The sequence below is a fragment of the Paralichthys olivaceus genome, chromosome 16 (assembly GCF_024713975.1).
Source record: "Paralichthys olivaceus isolate ysfri-2021 chromosome 16, ASM2471397v2, whole genome shotgun sequence".
Lineage (NCBI taxonomy): Eukaryota > Metazoa > Chordata > Actinopteri > Pleuronectiformes > Paralichthyidae > Paralichthys > Paralichthys olivaceus.
In genome coordinates, this window is record NC_091108.1 from 7,723,164 (window position 1) to 7,751,144 (window position 27,981).

General features: G+C 40.3%; 2 protein-coding genes across 2 annotated transcripts in view; one reads left to right on the forward strand and one right to left on the reverse strand.

Annotated features, from left to right (window-relative positions):
* Positions 1–1,055: 1,055 nt before the first annotated feature.
* On the reverse strand, positions 1,056–3,929 carry myl13 (myosin, light chain 13). Its single transcript, XM_020105248.2, has 5 exons — positions 3,734–3,929; positions 2,289–2,316; positions 1,753–1,902; positions 1,392–1,565; positions 1,056–1,297 (listed from the first exon to the last, which is right to left on the reverse strand). Exons 1-5 carry the CDS (start codon positions 3,839–3,841, stop codon positions 1,191–1,193), a joined length of 567 nt encoding a protein of 188 aa, XP_019960807.1. The 5' UTR covers positions 3,842–3,929; the 3' UTR covers positions 1,056–1,190.
* Positions 3,930–15,190: 11,261 nt separating this feature from the next.
* Positions 15,191–27,981, forward strand: part of pth1r (parathyroid hormone 1 receptor) — a 41,546-nt gene continuing 28,755 nt past the window's right edge. The window contains exon 1 of the mRNA XM_020102071.2: positions 15,191–16,367. Within this exon, the coding sequence (XP_019957630.2) occupies positions 16,299–16,367 (69 nt within the window). The 5' untranslated portion in view covers positions 15,191–16,298. The remainder of the gene's footprint in view (positions 16,368–27,981) is intronic.

The window sequence follows — 27,981 nt, forward strand, 5'->3', positions numbered from 1 at the left end:
TTCAAGGTTCTCCTCCTTACATACTCCTACATAACTTGAGAGATAGCGCTATCTACTGGTCAATGAGAGGAAATACAACTATTTTTCATATTTCCATCAAATGATATCCACTGATGGATCTTTATAGTACATACTTTTTCAGTTTTTTCCCCCTTGATTGAGGTTTTCAATTAGTATATTATGTTTATTATGATCCTACAATATTTACAATACAGTAATTAATTGTACTTTTATTATATCAACATACCAAACGCAAACCTTCTTTCCCAAGTTGTGCTGAACAACATTTTCAGGCATTTCCAACAATTTTAGGTAACAAGAATAATGGCAGTTAATACTTGTTTGTGTGTGAAGTATTCTTAATTAAAAATACTTTAATGTAATAAAGTCAGCCTTCATGCATACCTTCATGTATAGCAGAGGCAGATTTTTATTTTTCTTCATTGATGTTATTTAATTATTTAGGGTTAGGTTAAGAAAACACATTTTCTTATTATGATTATTAATATACTTATATGATATATATTTCTTAAAATTATATCAAACTTACTGTTATATTCGGTTCTGTCCTAAATTAAAGCAGGAATCAAAACAAAGAAAAACTGTCTTCTTTCCTTGTTCCCTCTTTTAATCCACCCATCAAACCAGCTGGCAGGTTAACAAGCAGCCCAGACATCTCTCTCCTCAGCAACATCCTCGAGCTCCTCCTGGGGATCCTGCAGCATTCCGAGGTCTGATGAGCTCTATTGTCTGTCCTGCATGTTCTGGCTCTACCCTGGGGTCTCCTGGCAGTCAGATATGTGCCCAGAGAACATGCACGGGTAGCTGTCTTCTTTGTAATTTAATAACTATAACTCCAGCAAAGGCAGATCATTTAAAAAAAGAGAACTCAATCAAATGTGTTTCTTTATTGATGAGGATCTACAGTGTGAACATGGGCAGTGTGTGCACAACATCAACACAATCTTCAAATAAATAGTATTAAAAGTTATAGATATATTGATGAGTCACAGATGAATTGGAGAAGCTTGGAAATGAGAAATATACATGATAGGATTCACAGAAACCTGAATTATAATCCAGTGTTTATATTTCTTAGTGAAGGACAAACTACTCATCACTCACACATTTCATGAGGCAGAGTGATGTAGCACCACAGTGACAACAAGGCAGACACACATGTACCCTTTTTAAGATGCCATAATGTATTTCACAAAAGCTTCATAATTGATGCATCCATTCTGATCCTCCTGGTTTTGCATCAGCTGCTCCACCTCATCCTCTCTCATCTTCTCACCTGAAAGAAAGACAACAAAGAAAACAACCAGCTCTGTGTGAATTCTCATTAACAGCAGCATTAAAAAAAGACATCTGTGTGCGGTGAGACTCACCCAGTGTTGCCAGAACGTGCCGGAGCTCAGCTCCCATGACTGAGCCGTTCCCCTCCTTGTCAAACACCCTCAGACCCTCCACAAAGTCTTCATATGTTCCACAGTCCTTGGCCTTGCAAATGTGCTGGTGGATGGGGAGGAACTGTTCAAAGTCAAGCATCTTGGTCTGCATGTCTGTGGAAACAAAAATAATGGAAGTGCTGATTTCCCAAAGTTAAAAATAACTCAGGCTGGTGTTTGAATCTATTTGAATCTTTCTTTGTATTCAACACACGCTGGACCGACATTTAGCACAGACACTAATCCAACACTGACCACATACAGGGGAATCCTTCAGTATCGTGATGTGCATGCTACCAACCTTCAGGCTTGGGTTTCCCGAGGACATGCATGATCTCTACGTTTGTAGGATTCTGGCCCAAAGCCCTAATTAGGTCACCGCACTGGGCGTAAGTGATTTTCATCTCGTTAGCTGGAGTCCTGTCAAACAGCTGGAAAGCATCTTTGAAATCTGTGAACACAGAAAAAGATGTTTACTTCTCCAGAGTTCGCCTCAGCTCATTGTGACCTGAGCCACACGCGGCCTCTTTGAGGAGAAGCCTTGAAGATGCTGCCTGTATAGTGATTATGTATAATGACAAGCCTCGGATCAATCCCTCTCTTTTAGACTGAGCAAGGGTTTTTTGACTCAACGCTGATTGACACATGCCTCCTGTCAAAGTGAACCACTTGGATGGAGGTGTTTTCTCTTGAAATAATGGCTTAGCCCTGAACCATCAGCTGCAGTTGATCATTTCTCACACTAATGGAGAGCACAATCACACAAACCCATCTATGAATAGCATGCAGTTCATGCAACACAAACGACAACAATGACAACAACGACCTCAGCCTTACCCTCAATTTGCTCAGGAGTGAATTCCAGCTGAAAAGAGGCAAAACAGAGAGCGGTGAGATGCTGCTGCTCATTCAGAGCTCACAGGCATTGGCAGGAGGAAGTGAAGTGAAAAACACCAGATAACAAACTGTTATGCGTGACCCCAAACCTCCCCTCCACCATTATCATGTCAGCAGATCAAGTAACCCTGTTCTCATTACTGGACATGACGTATCGGTGACCTTGGGCCTGATGCCCCTCGTCTTACCGCTGCTGTCCGATTCATTGAGTCTATTTTTGGATGCGATATGTGTGAAATGATCTCTGGTATTTTAAACACCGGCAAGGCCAGTAATTCACAACCTGACGATCATGTATGTTATTATTATATCTATCATTCGTTGAATATTAAAATAAAACCGCTGATGAATAACACAGTCCCACATGATTTAGATTTAGAATTGGATTTTTAATAAAATATGTGCTTTTTAAAATTTAGGTCAGTTTACCACAGTACAGAGCGACAGCTGTTTTTCTTTAGTTTTACCAGCTACTGTGTCAGTGTGCTGGTTTAGCTTTACAATCTGCAGTGCACGCCCATTTAGCTAAAAAAAAAGATCATTACCCTCAACACCATGACAAATGTTGACTATTTATACTCTGTGTATTTTTTGGACTCCCATCAGATGGTGCCCTCAGTCTTTGTGTGATGTCTGGATGTCTACAAACCCCACTTTGTAAAAATATTATCTAAACACTTATCTAAGCACGCTTGAAGATGGATGGCGATGGATCCAATTATCTGTATTTTTCTTCCTCTCCGTTTTTCCACCCTCCTCGCCCTCAGAGGAATGGTGCGGGTGGTCTGCTATACCCCGACATAATGAAAATCATATTTTGTGGCTTTTACCGCTCTCCATTGTAACATGGCGACTCGTCCGACCAGGAAAACATTCATCCATTGAGAAGGGGCCAAGTCAGCAGAAGATCTTTCCATGATGTGTGGTATCAGCTATAGTTTCCGTCTGAACCTCACCATGAAGTCACAGCTGCCTTAACTCTACATTACCGTTTTAGATGCACGTTTAAACTTTAACTTCTAAAAAAAAGTGTGTTTGATATTGTACAAATGGGCAGAGTGAGCACACAGATGGTTGCACAGACCTGTTCTGCTTGCACTGCCAAGTTTAAGTCACATGGGGTCTCTGATGCTCTCTCAAAACTGTCCAAAACAATTTCTATGAAATCTAATTTAATTTTGAATTTTAATCATTACAAGGAATAATATGCATATATATATATTAAAACAAGATTAATTTCTATTTTACAATTTTAATGGACAACTTCATAGAGATTAATTGTATATCCAGTCTGAGTCATTTAAAAGACTGAAACACTTTCTTAATCTAAATTCAATTCACAGCCTCCCCATTATTGCGTATTTTTGCTGTGTGTGTCATTTTACCGTCACTGATGTGGGGTCAAACTCCGGGGTCTTGGGGAGCTCAGGCTCCGGTGGTTTTGGGGCCACCGGTGCTGCGGGTTTAGGTTCTTCCTTCTTCTTTGGGGCCATTGCGAGGAGATCTCAGGAGACGGGAGGGGAGGACTGACAGGGCAGAGGGATCTAGCACACTGCAGCTGGAGGTGGCCCATCAGGGGTGAGGTCCCTTTATCCACTGTCCACAGGGGTCATCTTCACCACCCCTCCTTCCATGCCCCAGCAGACTGCCAACAATGGGGAGAGGACTAAAAAAGGATATGGCTTGGTGTTTCTATTTAAGACAAAGGTTGTTGTATCATTGCAATACAGATGATGGAAAACTATATCAGCTGAAACGCCAGGGCCTGGAGCCTTCAGTTAATTGGACTATTTCCATCAACACAAGTGTGACCCTGTGTAACCCCCCTTTTGTCAGACTGATGACCTTGGTCAGTGAATTGTGGCGGCTATTAGCATTGATGAGGGGTTAAATAAAATGGTAATTGCAGGACAAGAGGAGGGGGTAAAGTTCTTTAAATCACAATGTCACAATGCTGCGTGATGAACCGCAATTCGCAGCAATTATCCTTGATTATTATTCAAAATTGGCAACCAATGAGACGACATTAGTTACTGCGACAAATCCTTATCATGACCATTTATCCGGTCTGATCAGAGGGATTTGCAGAGCATTAAAATCCAATCCAGCCCAGAATAGGATTCGCAGAGTGTTTGTGTCTGATCTCGGATTGTGAGTGTGGTTAAACGTGAGTGATCTTTTCCTTCAAAGCTGAACGTCTGGAACAGGAAAGTCGAGAGATTGAACCGGGATGACATTAAGACGCACTTTGTGGAGCTGCCATACTCACGCATGAATGGAGATGGATGGAGCGACAGGCAAAGTGAAGTCTTTGGTGTTCACTTTGTCATGGAATTAAGCTCATACGAGTGTAAACAATTCAAACAAGCATTCAATTCATCTGCAAATTGATTTTGAGGGGAGCAAATTTTAGGGATGATTTGTTTTAGGATAAAAAACTACCATTTGTCACACAATATGAACAATGTCCCCTGTGTATAAATCCTTAATAATACAATAAAAACCTCACTTTATAAATCAAACAATAAAAGGACAAAAGAGGCAACAGAATGTTCCTCTGTGGCACAGGAACAGGCTAAACAGATATAACAACACACAGCAATAAACACTGCACACCCAGCTGCTGTTTTGAAATGGCAAAGAGGAAGTAATTTCGAGGAAAAGAAAATTCCCATTTTTATCTGTGTGAAACTAATATTCTTTAAATATGTGGTGTAGGATGGGTACCTGGATTTGAATATACTCTCTGATACCTGACCCTGATTTCCAATGCTGGTATCTGTATCCAAACATTTCAGTATTTTGCAATGCAGGTTTAGTTGTATACTGCCACACTGGGTCTAACTACAGAATGTCACAGTACATTACATTACATATCATTTAGCTGTCGCTTTGGAGCATCATTGAAATGATATGTAACGTAATGTTATCTCAAATATTATGAATTTAAAACATCACCAGTGTATAGAAAAATCCCTAAATCATGTTTTACTAAAGTCACTGAGGTTTTTCTCTTAAAGAAACTGCCATTTCTTTACATCACAGTAGAGCAGCTCATTCAAAAGGACTAAACTCAAAGATAATCACCATAATTAAAAGGATTGAGTTCTATTATTTACTCACAGTTCTGAAAAATATCTGTATGACTCAGCCAAACATTGTTTTCTATAGTTAGAGGCTCACAATTTCCCTCATGCTGCGTTATTGTTGTTATTTTTATTTCAGGAGTGGGTGGCGGAACACATTGAGTATGGATTGAAAAGGACGTTCTGATCTATGTGCTGCTGCTGCGATTTATTTTGATTTTGTGCATCTTGACAAATGCAACATGAAATATGACCTATCCACAAATAAACAAGGGTAAACAAGAAAAAAACGACCAATTTCTCCTACAACTTCCAAAGCCTGATGATGCCAAACATATCTGACTCCTAGATACGAATTTAGTCCTGTGTTTGTCTTTTCAGAGACATATCTGTACATTTTTCATCCTGTGTCTTTGTGCCCAGGAAACCGTTTGCTTCTGTTCACTTTACAGATGGGTTATGTAGAACAACACTGACTATATTAAATCCCTTTGTCTTTGCACTGAGAGATATTGCTCGACAGCTGACGCTCCAGGCCTGTATTTAAAGCTTCCACACATCTCATGTGACAGAAGTGGCGACCAATCAAACAAGTCGGCAGCGGCATATGTTGAGTTTTGGCAAATCCATCGTCAGGAAACACACCCTGAACACAGCCTCCATCATCACTGGCCGGGCTGGTAGGGCTGCATTACTTACATTCCCCTTATGTCCATCCGTTCGCTTTTAAACCTAACAGCTTATCTTTTGGAGATTAAATGAGTTTTAAAGTTTCCTGTTCACAATGAAAAGCAAGGACGCCATGAAATTTGAACGAGCCGAGAGATCTTCTTTGGTCTGCGACAACAGGTTGTAAAGACCCATAGAAATGCAGGAGGCTAAATGAAAATCATTGAAGATCATTGATTGATTTCTCCACCTCGGAGGTTATGTTTGTTTGTTTGTGAACAAAATTACACGAAAACAGATTTTGACGAAACCTAATGGAAAGATGGGAGATGTGCCAAAAAAGAATCGATAACATTTTGGTGAGGATCTGGATAAAAAGAAAGTTTCAGGAATATTTTCTCTCTTTATTTAGCATTGCCACATTTGAGAACATTTTTAAAATCTTCTTTGGGAAAAATGTTTGGATATTGGCAAAAAAAAAAAACTGGGGAAATTACTTTAATTAAAGATAGAGAGACTCTGATCTTTTAAAAACTATTAGGAGAAACACACACAGAAACAAGAATGAGGCTCGCCCTGCTGCTCTCGCTCACTGTGGCCTGGACTGCAGTGAACGTCGAAGCATAAAATAATCACCAGATTAGTGCAAGCTGGATAAATAATAAGTCATTTGTTCCTCATTATTTTCAAACAGAACATGATTTAGGTTGTCAGGGTCTGGCTTGCTAACCCAGATGGAGACACAGACAGAAACTGTGTATGTCAGTCTGAATATAAATGGATTGGGCCCTGCATAGCTCAGAGCCAACACTACCCCCTCTTTCAGATCGCACCAGGTGATTGTCATTGACAGGCTGCAGCAACAGTTCACGACACAGCCAGCCTCGTACAGCCAGGCTCTTAAAACATGCAAGACCTGTGTGGTTTGCTATTTTGGAGGAGCTCTGTTGTCTGATTGGTATGTACCTTGGAAGGGCTCCAGTCAGCGGACAATGCCAATTATTATTTGGACCCATCAGACGACCTTCAGTGGAGCCTTTTGTCTTTGCGGTGCCTTAACAGCCTGGATAAAAGAGAGGGCTGTTATATAATTACCCCCAACCAACAAAATGGTGGCACACTGTCAGATGTCACACCAACAACAATCTGCAGCGGAAAAGACACAAAATAACACTATAGGTGAAATCATTAAAAAATACGTCCCGAGTGTCACTACCATCAATTCTGAGGCAATATATCTCACCCGGCTACATGTCAGATAAAAGTGGCTGAGTGTGAAATCCAGTTAGGGAGGATGTGGAGAATCCTATTTTCAGATGGTGGAGGTGGATGGTGATGAAAAAGGGGAAAAGCTCTGAAATGAAAAGGAAATCTCTGCAACAAGAATGTGAAATCTTCTCGTACAATAGTTTAGACAAAACATCAAAGTCAGCGTGAGTCAGCTCGGGTGTTTGCATTATTCATGTCAAAACCGTGAGCTGTTTATTGCCACTTTTTTTTGTGCATGTGAAATTCAATGGAGGCTAAATACAATTTTTCTGTAGCAGCATGTTTTTAAAATTAGATGTTCATGAATGTGCATTTAGGGACACTTAACATTACATGCTACATATTTGACACATAGATTTGATACATAACTGGAATGGGACTCAGTAGAGCGCATACCTCCGCACAACACTACAGCACATTCCGTACTCTCTGTAATCAGTTGCCTCAATGTGCCTGACTTATTTTTTTCATCATAATTGAATCATTCCCTGGGAAAAGAATGAAAATGTTGAATAAATCTTGCAATGTTCAAAAGCTAAATAAATTCCTGAATCCACTGTAAAGCCGCACTAAATTTGAATGGCTTCGTCACTGACCCATACCAAATTCTTCCACCAATTTTTGTAGCAATCCATCCAGTTGTTTTTGTTAAATGTTGTTCACAACCACAAATGTTATGTTATGTGAAAACATAACCTCCTTGGCCGAGTTTGTAAGCTTTGCTGTCTCCAAATGTTTGTTTAAAGAAAAAAATACTCTTGCCTGATTTGTATAATTATAATTCACTGTCACACTATATGAGCATTAATCATCCTAGATGTACACAGAGCCATTTGAGCTACATAAATTAACTTTGGATGCCAATAATAATATCATAAACATGATATATTGGAATGGTTTTATTTACAAAATGTCAATTTCTTTTTACTGACATACATTCAGATTCTAAAAGTTGGATTCAAACACAGCATTTTGTCTGTTTCCCAGTTGATCGCTGTTTAAATATACCAGCCTGTTACACGGGGGAAAAAAAACATGAAAAACTAAAATCTGACCTAAAGCAACTATTAGTATCTTGGATATGGATTTAGTCTAAAGTTGCCACCTGTTTAAAAACCTGTCCGTCAATCAGAGGTAGTTGCAGGTTCCAGTCTTGGCTCAAGCCTTTTATTTACATTCAGATTGCTTTAAACAGCAGTATCAAGTGTACGCAGCGCTCTGTGACTGCATCAACACACCGAAACTCCCCGATGGCTCTGTGTTACCTCTCTGTGGAGCTGTGGCGACACGGATCCGCTGTCATTTACCAGCACTCAGGATACAGCGTTTCCATGCCAATGCTAATACCAATAAGGCGGTTAATACACCAGCTGGATTCCTGGTAGCTGTGACGTGTTCATTATCAAATTCACAACGCAGTCAGTGAAGGGAGCGGGCGTGTAATTAAACTGTCCCGTGTCCAAGTAGGACCCGATGTGGTTTCCAGTGAAGCGTGGAGAAGTGGCGACGGTGCCAGTCTGCACAGGCTGCACTCCAACATAGACTGTGCAGCCATGTTGTTTGGCAGGAATTCTTATTTAGCAAAGATAATATAAACGCTGCCTTTTGGGGGAATCACAGCTGGATTTCTGTAACAAACATTTTAGCTTTAATAAACCACATTAATGCTTCTCCTGTTTATGTGGGTGTTTGTGAGCATGCTCAGTCTGCTGGGGTCCAACATGCAATTCAAACTTTTGAGTCCTAGATTTAACGATTCCTGGTTCCATTCTTTCACAAGCAATTAACCAGCTCTAACATCAGCCGCTATCTTCAGACAGAGAGTTGGTGCATCAAAGATTAGACAAACAGAGGAAGAAGTATTATTTATTCAAGGGCAGGATGTCAGCCCACAGGCCCAATTTATAAGCTGACAACTTCTGTTCTGTCAAACACCAGCAGCTAACCCGGCAGCTGAGCCACAGCGCCCTCTTTTGGTCACAATGGAACTAGCTGGAAGTGAATATTTCTACTTGTCCCTGTTTTCATCTATTCCCTAGTTTCACCATGAATGTTTTTACTTCTCTTAATCACGGATTTACACAGAGGAACAGAGTGATTTGTGGCTCTGGAAATAACCTTGGATTAAAGTATCCTCACATTGGGTAGATGACTTATCGTGTTCATTTCATTATAACCCCATCCTCCCTCGCCTCTGTTATTATCTGCCTGTCCCCTGCCGCACAGCTTACTTCTTTATTGAGTGGATGAGAAGAAAGACAATACTTATTGAGATTCATTATACGTATTGATCTTTATTTTCTAACTTTGACTCAGCAGGTCAGTGGTCAGCCATCCTCCGGCACACAGTAGTCACTGTGCATTAGAATGTCCTTGCTTGCGAAGCGACACTGCAAACTCCCAAGTCACTCCAATGTCCTCTGTGGACTGACCAGTCAGTGACAAGTGCTCGTTTATTTTAAAATTGCATTCTGGGTCATGATCTCGGTGCACAGTGCAGAGACCACATTAGAGTTACAAACAGCTGCTCTACACTTTAAGCCCCAGTGCTGTGATTTGTCATTGATTGGTGAAACAGAAGATCGTCTGCTCTGTCATGTTTGTTTTCTACACAGATCTATATGTTCAGGGTAATGGTGCAAAGTTCAACTGTGAGGATTTTAAAGCTTCCAATGTAAACAATGGTTTTTTTTTTCACCATAGCGACATGCTCCCTTTTGCTTTCACCAGTTTGTCTGAGCAGTGGGATGTGATTATTCTGCTGGTGATGTAACGATCATTGACGTTTCCTAAAATTCGTGTCAGTTCACTGTGTTTATGGTTTATACTGCACTGATAGTGAGTCTCTCTAAAGTTCAAAAGCTCCATATCACTTTAGTGGCATGTTGTGGTGAGATGGATTTTTCCAAGATAGACTTTAAACTGTGCAAGCAGCTTTTTTTTCAAACCCTTTGTAGGAAAAAAAACAAGTTTGCGGTGTCTTTACGTGTCACAGCACAGTGTGTCACAGACCTGTTGATGTCATGGGGATGTGGAGGTCAGTAAAAGTCATTAGCTACATCAAGCTGCCTTATCTGTCTGAGTCATGTGTTTGAACAGTGGCATCAGTAGCTAATGGCATCAAGGTGGATGATTGATGTTTGTGATCATAAGGACTTCCACCTCACAAGAGTCCATGTGTGACCCGTGTTCTTGGTGTCAGCGACGTAGTTTCTTTGACCGGATGTGTCCCTTAACTCTATTTCTGGGGTATACCTTCGGGAGACCTGAGTGGGTGGGCTGTCAAAACAAAGAGTACTGCCTAAGAGAAGATGAATTGACCACGATCCAGCTGGAAATAACTTCCTGTGGGGGCCTTGTTCTGAGACGAGCACTGGAAGGATTGTTTGTGTGTGTGATGTTATCAAGTCATACAGTAAATGGAAATGATTAAAAATGAAGCACAGAAGGAGAAGTGATTGCAATTCCACGTGTTTTTTTCAGGACTTGCTGGTGGTGGTGATGGGATGTGAAGCTTTCACATGCAAATGAAATATGCACATGTATTTGACAAGGTCTCCCAAAGAGGTGAATGTGGGTGGAAACATGAAAACATGTTCACATGGAAAAGATAAAGTATAAATGGAAATCGTCACATCTGAGGTAATGTGCTGAACGCTACATGAAACCATAAGTATAGTACAGAACTGACCAAAAAGTGATCACACATGTGAACCATCATGTGTCTAAAACATACATGTGCTTTGAATTTTCATGTGGGTTTTTACAGACTTTCAAGGAATGCGTCAAACAGATATAGAGTTTCACTGTCCCCATTCTTAGGTTCTCCTAGATATTTAGGACACATTGATGCTTTTCAGTCAAAGTGTAACTTCTGATAAGAAAAAGTCTCTGATATTTAAAGGTGTCAATAATTAAAAAGAGTGGCATTCAGTAAGAGAGCATACCTCCGCAGAGGGCCAACATTCCCTTTAAATTCACACGCCCATACACAGTGGTAAGCCACTGCACTGGGCTATATACATTCGATAAATTCTTTCTAAGTATCAAGGGCATGAACCTGAATCCTGTGAAGTTCTCTTCTTTAACCGTGTTCCCACAGACACCGACATTAGACACCTATCATTCAACTGATATAAGCAAAGAAAGCATCAACAAACTGACTTACTAATGAATAAGCTGATGCCGCAGTGGCATCAAGATCTCCTGAGAAATTCACATCATCATTTAATTTACTTGTCTGGCACCAATGACTCCTGAATGAACCCCTGAACATGCTGACTCTTCGTTCTTATGCTCTCATCTGTTTTGTCACCAGGCACAAATGGTGTTCACCAAGCAGTTTGGGCACCTTACAGCCGAAGCATTAATAATTCCAGATGTATGTCAAGGATCAGACGTGTTTCTGTAAAGAAAATGGTAGTGGAGGCAGGATGACGGGGCCACTGTGCAAAATGGTTCCCTACAGGGATGAATACCATTATCAGGAATAGTGGCAGTAAAGGTGGATCTGAATTTAACTTTTCAGAGAAAATTTCTGAGAAGAAAAGCTTGTCCTGATTTTTTTTCCTTTTTTTTCAAAGAGAGGGAGGAAAAACCTGACAGATTGGAAATGGAGTGGAGATTAAGCATATGCCATGCACGCAGTCTTCCCCGGGTAATCTTTTGCAGCTTACTGTATTTGGAGTTTCCTGTTGAGACACGGCGGGGTGCAATTTTCTGTACGGCACATGAACAAATATATTATCACATGTAATGACAGCTTTCATATTGTTCATTATCTCTCGCTCCGGGAATAACCTGCTCCTGATGAGACGGAACCCCTGCACTTTTTAAGGTCGAGGATGTTGTGACAGTGGCACCATGACTTCGGAAAGACAAGGACATAGATTTAAAGAAGAAAGGAAAAAAAGAGAAGTGGAAAGAAAACTAAAATAAATCACCTTTTTTGAGAAGATTGTTTCAGACAAGTTGAGGAGGGAAGTGCTGCTGTCACACTGGAATTGAAGGTTGCTTATGTATTATTAAAGTAGAAAAAAATAGTTATATTTCCTTTTTGTGTCTGCCTTGAAAAGCTCTAAAATAAGTGATTGATTTATTTCTTTTTTTTTAGTACATTAGTTGAAAGAATGTATGTTATCTAACTCCACAACGATAATTCTCACCTGAAAAAACAACGATTAATCATCTCTAGTTTAGTTTGAGTCAATATCACATACACAGTCCCTGACTCATATTTAATTATTGTTTACTACAGAGGCAACAATTTACCATTTTTATTTTACATAAAGTTGCTGAATTACACTCATGACCCATTTTCAGAGATTTATGTCTTCAGTAATGGGATCAGGGCTGACTACCACAGAGAGTAGGGCGATGTTCAGACGTCATTGGGAGACAAACTAACACATTGTTGGTTTTGGTGTATTTGTGGGATTTGTTTTGAATTGAATAACAATAACATAAAAAAAGGATCCTTGAGCAGAATCCAGTCTGTGTGCGGAGGCTGAGACCGTGAGCTGTTGTTAAAGCCTCCAGAAAAACATGGAACTGACAGAAGATCCAGAATAAACTTGGTCAAACTATTGGCAAGTTTTACTGTTTCACAATGTTGTTTTTGCACTATGCACACATTTTTTATGTTAGAGTCTTTATGTGGATTATGTATCTATGAAACTACTTATTTCAGAAATCTAAGTATCTGACTCACATATTTGAGAACCGTTTACTTTATTGGCTTCACACTCAGAACATGTCCTGTTAAGAGCCCAGTATCAAGTACTCTCAACGTAAGGGACATTGTCAATCACGACAGCGTGTTCACAACAACAGATCTTCAAGGTTGGGGTTCTACGTGCTGAGTCGCTCTTCACTGAACTTTGAATGAACAGGTGAGGGCTCTTTGTGCAGCATAGGTGGTGAAGCTTCAGGGTTCTCTCTCACTTTTACAGTTTCAGAAAGAAAAACAGCAACCAGCATCACCACAGGCCCAAGCAAACAGCCCATTTAAAATAAGCAGGTTTAAAATGGAAACTGCACTTGAACGATTAGAAGGGCACTTAAAGAGCGCACACCTCCGCTTAGAATAATTGCCCACTTTATCATCACATTGCTTGTAGATGTGTTGAGATCAGATACATAAACCATGTAAGACATTTTCTGTGAACTTCTTGCAATTCCACCTGTTCATAGATATTAGTTTTTCATGAAGATCTCGGCATTTTTTTGTTGAGAAACTCACAATGCCCCCTTTAACCGAATCTGTTTCAAAAGTTCCTGGGTTCCATCCTCCACCCTTCCACCGATGTTCAAGAAAATCAGTTTTGTAGTAATCATGCAAAAACAGACAAAATGCAATGAAAACACAACCTTCTTGGTTGAGGTATAAAAATATACTGTACATCAGTGGAAACAGCTACATGTGCATCCTCCTGTGTAATTGCACATAAAATGCGGGTACTGTATAGGGAAGTTAAAATTTGATATTGTCTTGTTATATAGCGATACTGTCAACAACACGAGCTTCCACATGAGAATAAATATCACTTTGGAGGAGTCTCCACTCTGTGTGGCAGTAACATATGGCTGTGAAATGACTTGGATGCTGGAGCATTATTCTTTCCGTTGGATAATTCATATGATGCCTCAGAGCACATCAGCAGTCCATCATTACATGTCAGCAGTGAAAGCTTCTGAGCACCATTAACAGTAGAGCCCATGAGGTGAGTCCTGAATGACACATTATTTTTTGTCATAACTGCTTGGTCTAAATAGCTCATTACACTCACAGTGCCACAGTAAAGTGCTTGTTCACTACTGAGACCGCACAAAAAAAAAAAAGCCTGTTGTTTTATTGTATTCTCAGCTATTAGAGTAGCTGCTAGAACGAACAACACCGCTGATGTGCAATGCTTTGAGTGGGATCATAACCTGCAGGATTGACATGTTCTCTTTTGAGAAAACACATCTTCACATTTGAGTCGGCCCTGAGAAGGACGTCAGAGTGACTGAGCTTCAGAAACAGAGAGGGCAGATTTTGCACGGAGATGATCCACACACTCTGCCATGGAACAAACAAAATGAACATGACTCACGATAACCTAAAAATGGGTGTTTTTCTCCATTCTTCACATTTTATGAAAACTGTAAAGTGGATTTTTTTTAACTAAATTGAAGGATGTAGTGGAATTATCTGATTGATGTTGTGCAGTCAACATCCCTCCTTTCAAATCACACACACACACTGACATCCAACAAAAATAACTATAACTATAACTATAACTATATATATTATAGCTATTGTTGTGATGACATTGGTGGAAAAGATGAATGCATTTTGGAAGAATAAAATTAATAATTTTGCTATTATCGTTATTATTATTAATTATATAACAGTAAATAAACAGGTAAAAAACCTTTTTTCATGTTGTTTTTGCTGCTACATTCATTTCCGTGTGCCAAATGATCCAGTGTTTAATTTCCAAACACAGACACAAAGTTTAAAAGCTGTGAGGGAAATGTCTTTTAAACATAAATTACAGTGAAGCAGAGGTTTTTAAAAAGAACATCCTCCGCATTATGTCTTGGTAATCCAATCCCACTAGATGCAACTTTTGAGCAACTGCAGGGAAAAAAAGTGGTTTGGCGAAGGCCCCGCGATCTGTTGAATGTAGAGTTTGTTTGAAGGGTGAGAAAATATGTCACTTCGGAGTCGTGGTTTATTCCAACGTAAGAGAGCGCGCACCAATGAGAGCCCTCTACGCTCCACCCTATACCTGCCTCCTCTCCGCCCCCCCCCCTCTTTTCCATCCACATACTCACTAGTGAACACGACCTGCAGGCTGCCACATCTGGAGACGCTTCCCTACACGACAAACTTCTACTTCTTTTCGCCCTTTGGCTCTGCGCAGAAACACTGAGGCATGTGCGAGTTGTCTGTCCGTCAGGGTCTCTCCATAGTAAGTAGAGATTCTTGAAGCCGAGTTGGCGTTTCCTCTCTCCTCTTTGAGAAAACTGAGCCCGTTTTGGGGAGTTTTCATACATTCAGTAGCTGCGTGATCGCCGCGATAGATTTCGGGAAATAACATAAATGGCACTTTTACGCGTAATGTTTTCAGAGAGCGACGTGCGTAAAATGAGAACGCGTGGGGCAGTGTGCGGTGCGTAAAGTGAATTGCAGCTTTGTAGTGCAAAGACTTGAGTTTATTCACGAGTAGCCAAACCTATGAGAAGTAAATAATAGCACCTCTGCTTTGTCACAATACTGTTATTTGCTGCCAAATGCTGAAAGTAAACCCTGTCTGAGACCCCGCTGCTCTGCTGCCTCCAGCACGTTTCTGTGTAGATGCTGACATGAGTCACAGGGAATCAAATTGTGCAAAATTCAACAGCAGACCGGTGATGGAGTGACACATCCCGGGCTTATTTCTGTCCCAAAACACTGATCTAACATTTTCTGGAAGGGAGGACTGGAATAAGCCATAAGGGCGCATGGCTCCATGCTGAAGTGTTTAAGTTAGTCTGAGGGGAAATTTAAAAGACCTAAAAATACAGCGTTGGTTTCTTCCCCTACAAAGACTCATTTGAACTTCCCACCGCAGAGCGAGAGCGACATAAATAGTTCTGACATGTGGATGTAATTTCAGAAGAGGAAAAAAAAAAGAGACAGATGCAGAGAAATAAAGTGAGCGGCGCTGCGCCTGAGCCGAGCATATAGTAGATTATAGGAAATTAAAGCGAGGGCAGAGAGGGGCGATTACAGAGTTATGGTTTCACAAGCCGCCATAAGCGTCGCGCGGCCAGATGGAGTGAAGAAACACAACTGTCTCGACCTCCAGGAGAGCCAGAGAAATTAGAGTCGTTTCATCTGAGCATCACCAGCGACCGTTCGAGCCCCCTGCGAGGTAGAGCCGCCTCAGGGTCAGGGATGGGATCCGCTGTGCTGCTCCGCAATCTGGACTTTCTCCTCATCTCACTTCTCAGCAGTTTTTGTCTGGTAAGTCCATTTCTTAAGATGCGATCATGTTTTTTTTTGTGTGTGCGTAAAAATCACTATGATATGATTGATGTTGCACTTATATGGAATCTGCAGGTCCACAGACTTATTGACAGAAGAGCTGCTGTTATGACAGGAGCTCACGTGACAGTTTGTGCATCAATGATGTGGACAACACCAACACCAGGATTTTTAATCAATTGATTGTGTCAATTGATTTACAATACAACGATTTATATATTATGATCATTGTTGTCTGTTTGGGTTATTTGAAGATCATTGGGTGGCTTAAATGTTTAAAAGTCACAAGCAACTTAGAAGATATGAGTAGAAAGGTGGAAACCTAAATCTTTACACTCACCTCTCCTCCGCTCCTCATACTGTGTCTACGATGCATGTCACACTTCTTCAGGAATTGGTTAAATTGCCAGTAGACATTGGCTGAATCACAAATCAGTTGTATGCGTGTGTGAGAGCTATAATTGCAGGAGAAACGGTCGTTGTGTATTGACTCACGTATTGACAGTGTCATCACTGGACGGAACAGGTTCACAAGGCTCCAGACAATGAGCTGCTGTTTGTTGGCCTCGTCCCATTAAATGCATCTTCCCGGAGTTGCAATACAACAACACAGCGTTTGTGTGAAGCAGCGCCTGCAACCTAGTTCCTGTCTTAGGCAGCACATTGTATTTACTACGGATTGTTTCACAGCTCTCATGCATGAACTGCATCCTGAACCAAAGGCACTATACTTGCAGTCAGACTGGGAGTAAATATTTCATTCATAACTCCAGCAGCACCTGAACGGTTTTCACCCCCCCACCCCCACACTTCGCAGCTGTAATGATTTACATTCGTCTCAACATTGTGATTTACAATTACATTCTCAAATATTGCCATAGCTGTTACCAGAAAGCACACACGCTCGCATTGTGCTGCAGGCAGAGCAGCACACCAACTCGGTTCTGTGTGTTTTGGCTGACGCTGTTCTGCATTCAACAGGCAGTTCGCCCAGGCTCTGAGGTACAGTGCATTTTCCCAGTGATGTGGTCCGTCACTGTACCGCAGTGGACCTCGAGGCTCATTGGTTTAGATGGCAGAGGAAAACAATTATAACATAGCGGCGTATTTATAGCTGATTCAACATTCAGTCGTTAAAAGGCTCTGTCTGTGGACGGTGTTTACCCGTTTTTAAGTTTGGTGTTTGCTTAGTCTTCCTGTCCACAAAAAAGTGATTTTTGCTTTTTCCAAACTGTGACCAGAAGGGACGTTGATTTCACCAAAAGCCACAGCTAAGAGTGGAAAGTCTGTGTCTCTGTCTTAAATTGAGATACACGCTTGTCAAACTACAGGGTTGAGCCACTTTTCCAGAGGCTTAGTGCTGATGTCCTTCACCAGTGTGAACCCATGAATTGGTCGGGTCTGGTCTTGTTATCTTTCACTGTTATCTGAAGGGGATTGGCAGATGATAGAAGAGACATGGAATCTCTCCATTGTGTTTGACACCTCAGCAGGCATGCTGCAGTGACGGCTCACAGACAAAGTGCTACCTCGTGGAGCCTTTGTTCACTGACTGGCTGTCTCTCTCAGTCAGTTATTACATTTGTTAAGCGGAAGCGCTGCTTTCAGGAACCTCACTGAGCATTTAATTTATACCTCATGACCGTGTTTTCCTGCGTGATGAGTTGCATGTGTCTGCATCCTCACTGAAGGAGCTGTATATCTGCATCCGCCTGGCCCAGTTAAGCACTGTGTCAGCTCAGGACAAAATACGTCTGTGACGACTGTCATGTTTTGTCGTGCAGGAGGCAGTTTTGACTATTTTTTGACTAGATGTGGAAAATATCTCTTCTTGACAACTTAAACCCAGAGCTTTTTTTTTTTCTTTTACAGAGAATGGTTTCTGGTTCCATCAGTTTCATTAATATTTGTCAAAAATAATTCTAATCTTACATCAATTATACAGAATTGTAAAAATGCCTATAAATAATTAATTGAGAACTCATTTGATTTACATTGATGTGATACATCAATTTAAACTATAGTATCAACATTTTAGTCCAAAGTTTTATCAGAACATGTGTAACAGGAGTAGAAATTGTCATATAAGTTCACAGAAACTAGTTTTTTTATGAGTCACTGCCCCTCTTATGATTTATTAGCTTAATGTTAATGTTGCTAAAGAGAACAAACAGCGTGCACCTTTCAGAGTAGCTTTATCCACTTCTGCCAAATAATTCTCAATGGAACTTCACAGCACAGTTGAGAGTGCGGAATAATCTAATCTCAATCAGTCTGTTGTAATTAGGGCCAGCAGATAACATCTCCCTAATTCATATGAGCTTTGTGTGCATTTGTAAAGTAGGCTTTTATATTGAAATTCATTTCCTGCGTGCTGCGTTTAACAGAACCCAAACATGACTTATGATAATGTTTGGGTTCATGTCTGTCTGAAAGAGAACGAAAGAAGGCATCTCCTAAAATCCATTCCATAAATTTGGTTTCCACTTAGTAAAACTGTGGAGACTTCAGGGGGATCCTTTCTTAATCATACTTAGTCTGCAGCTTCACGCAGAGACTTATTCAACAAATTGTCTCCACTGCATGTGAAAGGCTGAGTGATGGATTATATATTATTATTCACTACCATCATTTTTGTCTCTCATGACAAAATTATAATCATTTAATTCATTTCAAAGAATCAATGACTAATAAAAAATGGAAGATTTTGTAAGAACATGTTTTGATAATCTCACCAATAATTACTACCATTACTACTAATAATAGTTATGACATTTACTTCCACATTTTACACCCCAGCTGGAAAGATAGATGATAAAGATAAATTAGATATAACTTTCAAGGACACAAACAAAGGTGGAGTTGTTTTGCAATTTAACCCGCAACTCTCAGTCATTACCATTTGAAAAACAAATGACACCTCTTGAACAAATTACAGGTGATATAAGGAAAATCCATGTCATAATTGCCTCTTTTGTTGTCAGAGACAATGTTTGATAATTCTTCTTAACGTACTCCAGGAGAGCAACACACCGCTATTCAGTTAGCCATTTGGCAGGTTTTTCCTTTCTTTGTTTGTATTAAAGGTCCAGTGTGTAAGATTTAGGTGAAGTTTAATGTAGAATAATCCTCATGATGTTTTCACTAGTTTGTTTCATCTAAATTGTATAAATTGTAGTTTTTTTACCCCAGAAAAGGCCCTTTATATTTAAATACTTTATATTTACATCCAGAGGGTCCTCTCTACGGAGGCCGCCATGTTTTTTACATTAGTCCAGACTGGACAAACTAAACACCTTTTGAGTTTTTATGACAACTGAAGCTACCACAGGTTCTCTTTCATGTTTTTAAGGGAAGGGTGAGGTGAGGGGTGCAGTTTTAACACTAGATATCACAAAATTCTACACACTGAACCAAGTCAATTGTAGCGGAGCGTGAATATTCATTTTCATTACGTGAATAAAGCTTTATTACATTACCTCATCCGTGAACATGATTTAGGTCGTGTCCGGGTGATTTCCATCGGCAATGGTGGTGAAGACAACAACTCTCATGTTCCCGTGCTGCTTCACAGCATCAGCCCTAGGGCCCCAAGTGACACATTGTACGTTTAAGGCAACTTTTTTCCTCTTATAAAAAGGTTTTAAAGTAAATTGATTTCCTCTCCTGTGAGTTTGTGACTGTAGCAACAGGTTCAAGTGAACCAGTCTTTCATCTGTTTGAACACCAGATATTTGACCTTTGATGCTGTCATTTAGTACATCAGGTGACGCTACAGCAAAGTGCTACCTACAGCACACGTAACCATGATTTCATGCTGTATTTACTCAGGGAGTTCAAACAGATTGGACGTGTCATTTAATGTTAATCTTGATTCTCTCTCTGACCAGGCTCCATTAAGGCAGAGGAACAACAAAGACCTGCCAGAATCAATTTGCTCCTCTCAGAGTACATTTCTGTCAACCTGTGTGTCATTTCTTATCCCTCTTATTGAAGGAAAGCCCCACAGCCATGCTTACAATAGGTATAATCTGTTAGTTTTTTCTATTTATCCCTTGTTTGTTTAAAGGTTTTATCTATTAAGGACTCTGTGTGTGTGTGTGTGTGTGTGTGTGTGTGTGTGTGTGTGTGTGTGTGTGTGTGTGTGTGTGTGTGTGTGATGTAAGACCAGGCTTCATAGTGTGACCTTTACTGCTCCCAAGAGTGAGAGCAGAAGCAGTAGGAGGTGTGTCAGCAATCATTAGATGGCAAAGTGAGATTTTGGTGGTGAATTACCTCAGCCTTCAAATAGACATAACATATGATTTAAGTTTTGCTATGTGCTGTTTGTATGCTGTTCTTCACCCACACATTGATCTAATTTTAGCTACAGCAAATGAGGCTTCTTTTTAATCAATCCATTAGAGGTGGGCTTTTATGCTTGATCAAACAAATTCCCACTGGGAAGCCTGTTGCAGTATTGACTTAGGTGCAGTGACGTATTAAGTTGCTACTAATGTACCAATTGCAGCGCACTGCACCGCACAAAGACAGTGAAACACCATAAAGGAGCTCCGTATTAACACAATTTATTTTCTTAATCAGCTAGTTCAAATTTAGTAGCTGAGCAAATTTCTATGGCTAATGGAGGATGATAGAATACAGCATTTAATAGCTACGAATGCTAATGATTCTCCAAATCCACGTTTATCTTTTTTGAGGAGATGAATAACATATTCCAACATCACTGATTTGGTTGTGCCAGTCGGGTCTGCAATGTCAGCATCATTATCCATCTTCAGCTGAAATGATCTTGGAATGAAGTAGGGCTCTAGAGCTGCAGTGGCTGCAGGTTGGGGATATTGCAGTGCTGTGCTTCTATCGTCCTTAGCTTCTGATTATAATTGTATTGTAATTTGCTGTTCCTCATTTTTTCTTCTGTGCCTTTTGTTTTATATCTGTCATACTGCGAGACTGTAGACAACACAAGCAGAAAGAGTGAAACCAGCTCAACGGTTGTTGTGACATGTTGGCTACTTTGACTTTGATACTAATCCTTCAAACAGGGAACGGATGACACCACGTAGCTTGAATCAGGATTACAGATAACACATTTCATCAAACAACAGGGAGCTCCCACGGTTTCTCTAAAGTTCAGGGCACTGAAAGTAACGATGATATAATATGCTTTTATCCACTTCAGACTGTTCTCTCCATCACAAAAACGACAGGACTACTGTTGCGGAGGAAACGACAGCCTTTTAAGTGATGCGACAGCTCTGACGCCTTCCCTAAGTGAACATTTATTTCTACAAGTCTCTCATCTCTTCACCCTCTTTGTAACTGCACAACAAGTGTAGTGAATTCCTCTTTGCTTTGACATCATCGTGCCGTCTATGCTCACACCGCAGCGATTTCTAACCGTAGAGCCTGAAGAGCTGTAATCAGTCAGTTTATTATGCAGATCTTTTCTCAGCCCACCTCTCTACCTCTACTGTAGCTCCTGTCTTCATACAGATTAGTGTTTGAATATAGTACAGCTGCTGGGTTCATAGCAGTAAAATAAAATATTAGCAGTCTTTAGCCAAATCAGAGTCAGTGAGTTATCATTAGCGTTTCGCTAGACTCACACAAAAGCATTTGAGGCTTCAGCTGCTCATTTTCTCTGAATGGGGTGATGACAAGCATTGCCGAAATGCACTGTGGTTAATTTCAATCAAATCATGCTTAAATAAACACTCAAGCGCTGTTAGCCAATCAATGCACTATATAGGGTAAAAAAAAAACTCCATATTACGTTGTTATATTGCTACACGGTTTGGATTTACTTTCATTTTGAATATTTTTTTCATATCAAGGTCGAAAATAATGTTATTTTGGAAAGAAGGAAACGGATGGTATTGTTATGTAATTTATTTTGAGGAAGGATGAAATGTGGTGGAAGTCAATAGAGAGACATCATATAATATTATGATTGTATGAGGTATATGCATGTTTATCTATTTTAAACCTATTCTATTTAAGCTGATCAGATATGAAAATACTGCAGTTGTATTTTTCTGCCTGTCCCTTGTTTAGTATGAGGTTATGTTTTCTTTTTGTTTTCTTGATGTAGGAGTATATATTGAGAGCTTTAGATTAAATATGTATAAAACATATTATCAGAGAGTCACAATGAATCTAAAAGTCGTACTGTTTTTGACTTGCAGACCACATCAGGCCTCGTGCAGTTATCCAGTGTGTGCCAGTAGCTCATACTAATGCCAGTGTTGACTGGTGTTCGTGCTAACAGTGGATTCACATTATTGCACTGCTGAACAGGATAAGAGGATTGTATGATGTCACTCTTGCAGGCTGCAATCCTTTACAACCAGGTCTCAGTGTGTAAAAAGTCTTAATCACTTCATAATATGAGGTGGTGGCAGACTGGCAGTACAATAATTGTTGGATTTTATAACTCACTCATGACAAGTTGCTATAATGAGGGTTGGATACTGGAAATAGTAACAAATCAACCCAAACACTCCAACCCTCATTTAAATGCTGACATTGATTACAGTGACTTTTACCGGCCACTGCATGTGTTTGAACTCTCAACTCTTATAAACAAAAATGGAATTTAACCTTCCAGTCTTACATTTGTGGCCTCGGTTGAAACAATACCAGTTATAGATCGTACCGCAGAAAGCGTGGAGCTCTGGGAAGATGGTCCATAGACACTGCACCCCTTGAGAGAAATGTCACATCTTTGAGTCACTGAAACAAACCAAAAATAGCCTCTTCTCACTCAGCTTAGAAAGTATCATGTCATTGTGCCTGGAAGTTGGAGAAATGGAAATCAGCAGCAGTTTATAAAGTTGGAGACAGGGTGTAATTTAGGGCGCAGCTTGGTTAAATTGTAATTTCTGCATCCAAGTGAGATTACATGTCAGCCGATGAGCCTTTCCTGTTTTGTAATGTAGTTTCACAGCACGTAAAGCGGTTTGAAGCAGCACAGGGGTGTAAACTGGGTATAAGCCACTGCACATGCCTCCCTGCTGCAGATCGTGGGTCACTCGCTGTCGTCACTGGTCACTTAACATGTTTGCCTGAAATTTCCTGGGATCAGCATGGGATTTGGCTAACAGAGGCAACTTGTAGTGGGAAAATACCCTTCACACACACACACACACACATCGTTATGCTCAGTATTTCACTGTGGAGCTTTACAGTAGCCGAGGGAATTCCAGAGATAACTGAGGAGCATTCTGATTTCTTCAGCTTCCTCTAAGAAATGCACACATCCTCATGTCGGGGGCTCTCTTTCTTTTTCCTCTGCATTGACTGACACATTGTTCAGTTTTTAGAGGGCCTGTGAGTCAGACTCGTAATGTGTGTGTGAATAGGAGGGTCTTCAGTTTCACCAGCATGGTAAGGTTATACCATGGCTGTGTTTGACTCAGGAAAGGGCTTGTTTTCTTGACTTACCGTGACCTCTGCTTTTTTTTCCGTAACTTTTCCACTTGAAGAATGTGAGGGTATGTGTAACTCAATGCCACTTTTGCACCTCGATGAAAAACTTACACTTCTAACAGATATTTTAATGATGTGCCTCTGCACTATGAACTCCAGCATTCATAAAGCTCTGTAGCTCTTTTCCTCTTTTGTTTATCACCTTCATTTTCTAACCTCCACCAAGGAGATTATGTTTTGACCCCTTTCTGTTTATTTGTTGGTTGGTTTGTATGTTTACACAAAAACAACTGAATGGATTTTCATGAAACCTGGTGAAATGATGTGTTATGGGTCAGGGAAGAACCCAATAAATGTTGGTGCAGATCAGGGGACTGATCCAGGAATGTTTGTCACTTTCTTTAACATTGCAAGATAGGACGTTTTCACGGTTATTATTCATATAATTAATGGATCGTGATGAAAAAGATCAGGCACATTTAGGGGACTGATATCTGAGTGTGTGCAATGTGGTGCAGCTTGATTGAATTTAAGGAGACTGTTGCATTCTGCCTCCATCTGGTCCTTCCCTGGGCTACATGTTGGGCCTCTCTCCATGTCAGACCCATCTCTTTCAGCTCAGCTGTCACAGCTTGCCACTACGTTGTTTTGGTTCATCCTTGTTTGCATTTTCCAGGGGGTCCATCTCGGAGCGATCTTTGGTATGTAGTTCTGGTCCAATCTGAGGATATGCTCAAGCCATTGTGTCCGCCCACATCTTATCTCTTTTTAGGGTAGAATATGTAGCCTATTTTCAAGAGGCATCCATTGTGGAAGTGCCAGTACTCTGAGGCGTACAGGAAAACATATTTGATACTGCAGCCGACGCCTTCATGATGCATTTTCCTCTTATTTCTAGTCACTCATCTTTTGAAGGATGCATCTTCAAAAGCCAGCGAGCAGCAGGTTAACAAAGTTCAGTGGAGGCCATATGTGATGCCAAAATTGCTCATTCATCTAATAGTTCCACTCCCAAACTTCCCCTCTACAGATTTCATCTCCTCATTGTCAACATGTCATGACTGAAATGCGTTTTCCTCTTTTTACAGACAGGCGTGAACACCTGGTGGTTATCTCAGAGAAGTTCATTTGACACATTTCACAGAGACAGCCCGCTTCTCCTCTGTCAGTCTTTGATAAGGCGGTCTGGGTTTTATCTGCTCTATCTGACTGTTGACCGTGTCCATTATCAAAAAAAGAATTATTGCTCCAAGACATTGTTGGACAGAAGAATTTTATAAAAACTCAATAGTTCAAAAAAATCCATGGACATTCATGACTGATTGCCAGAGCTATGATGAGTGTGTGTGTTATTCGTGGTCCCTTTTCAGCAGCCACCTGCTGTATCAATATTGTGGTGCAGACTTCCTTACGGGCAATATGATTGGAATCCCACAGCACCGCAGTCGAGTTGACTTGTGAAAATTCTCAGCTACGTAGATGCCTTTGCCATTGACCGACAATCTTGCTCGGCCCTGCCCCCACTGTTGTTGAAGGGATTGACTTTCAGATACACAAACGCTGAACGCAACAAGGATGGAGTTTGTAGACGGTTCCGATTCAATTCCCGAAATGATCACGAGCAGGAAAAGTAGGATTTCACACATCAGATCCAGTTGTTTACGTGATTTGGAAGCCCCTCAGACTTTGGGCCGGAGCGCTCCCCTGGCACATGGCTCATGGCTGAGAGGAGGCCGGACTTCTTAAAAAGGACCTTTATTAGTTTCATTGCAAAACTCAGGGGCTTATGGTTTTGTAAGTGTGCAGTTCTCTGCTGCAGATTTTCCACCAATAAGTGAAGAAATCCTCACATGGCAGCACGGCACAAATCTCAGCCAATTTTAAATTCAGATAACAGTGTGAAGTTTGGCTGGACTCAGCTCCATGACATTTAACACATGAGCCAATGTGAGCACAGACCCTGAATGTGTTGCAAAGTTATGGTCATTTATAGTTCAACTGATCCCAAGTTAAATTGCTCTAGAGGGGGCTGAATGGACTTGCATAAACTTTAATGAACATTTACAGGTATAATATAAATTGTGGATTTAAGGCCAGATTGCGGATTAATTCCAAGTATTATTGATCATTTCTTGAGTTCTTCCAACATGAGATGATATTAGCCTTCATCAAAGTTCACTGGTTCCCTTGATGGACTCGTGTGCCAGGACAAACTTTAACTAACCCTGAAATAAATGGAGGATTTATTAAATTAGTTATTTAACAAATTAAAATCTTCCTTTTTAATTGTACATTTGTTGTATATTTATTTTGGGGAGTTGAGTTGCATTATGCAAATATTCATACAGCAAAAACATGTTAGTGAATCAGTGCTTTACACCGTTCACACAGTTTACGAGGTTTGCCACTCTGACGTTCAACCAACTCACATTATTCCTGCTTCCAAATCTGCACTGAAATGTTTAAAGTGTAGCACATATAGATTTGCTGTATGTATCACAACCTGGCAGATTTTCACTAGAAAGTTTCATTAATCCTCAAACTCACCATGTGACTCTTGAGCTGGAACACTCGTTAGAGGTTGTGGCTCATTTCTGCAATTATATTTAATGGTGTAATGTGGCATTGGATGAAGAGGAGCTCTGTGTGGAATTAGCTTATTTGATGTGTTAATATTGATGAGGGTTTTTCCACGATGTGCATGTGGATGAAGGCTACAGTAAAGACCTACATTCAGTATGTGCTATAATAGATGCAGGAGCAACATCAGCTTGGAGGACTTTTCATATTTATTGCCAGAGTTGTAGAATCCCATGTGTTATTTACATAAGTACAGCCTATAAGAGATAAACTATGCTAAACAATAAATGGTTATCCAATATGAACAAGCTCTCATAATGAAAACGTAAAAATAATACAAAACATAAAGGGTCTGTTTCCATGTCTTGGGTCGTGCTACTGCATATTCAAAAATCAATTTTCATTTTGTGTGTCAGTGTTGTGTGATAATGTTACGTACATGAAATGCTAAATTGCGGTGTACTCTGTGGATTCAAGGTTTTGGGATAGTGAAGCTCATTTTGATCTGCATGCTATCACTGTGGCTTCAGTTTATCGATGTGACAAGGCAGAGCTTTTGTGCTCTCTGGCCTAAATTTGAAAGGGATTACTTGCAATTATGCAGATGTGGGAAAACTCAGAAACTCTGGTCCTGATCCCTTCATGTGCCAAGGATCTGCTTCAGTTCACCGCCCCTTCACACCATGGATGACATATTGTCTAAATTTAAACATAAGAACTTCTCGTCATTAAGCGAGCGTGCTAACCGCCGGCTTTAGATGGTGGAGAATTTTATGATTAAAAAGAAAATTAAAAAAACACCATAATCAGCCCATAGAACGATTTTGTGTTCCAAAGTTCCTTCTGATGACTGATGTGCACAACAAATTCTCTCAAACTGTTGCTTTGCTGTGTTTACAATGGATTAAATAAGATATTGACTTGTTCTCATCAATGCACACTGTTTGCCTTCTGCTACGGACTCTTGCCTCTTACCAATGAGCATTTTCAGTCAAATAAAAACATGGTTCAGAGACCTCAGCGCCAGTGACCTTGTAGTAAGTGGAAAGATGATGCTGACAGGGTAGTTGCAGGCCTCAGATGGACACAGTTAACACTGCAGCCTGTGTGTGCTCGCATTTTCTTCACCCACCAGACAGTCTGATCTTCTTCATCCTCAAACGTATGCATTAACATTTGTGTCCCTAATGGGAATTAAATCCTTTAAATGCAGCCATGATGGGACACATACAGTAGATGCTGTATTTATCTCTGCAGTTAATCCATTAATGGCTCACCACATTATTTAGTGGCTTTATAGAATAAGATTTGTAGGAGAATATCTTTTTATAGACTCACCAGCCTGTGAGCAGCATTTGAAGAGTGGTGTCAAAAGGTTGAAATCTAAATATTGGTCTTAGAAAAAAGCAACAGCCACCTTCTTTACTGTTTCTCATGTTTTTTACCTTTAAGTGTCACAGAATGCGCAATTATTTCTTGATTAACTAAACCACTCGATTGAAGTTGCAATCTGATTTTTATTTAATCCTCTTTAATAGCTTGTGTTTCAAGTGGACTTATCTTGTATGTCATGCAAAGGCTT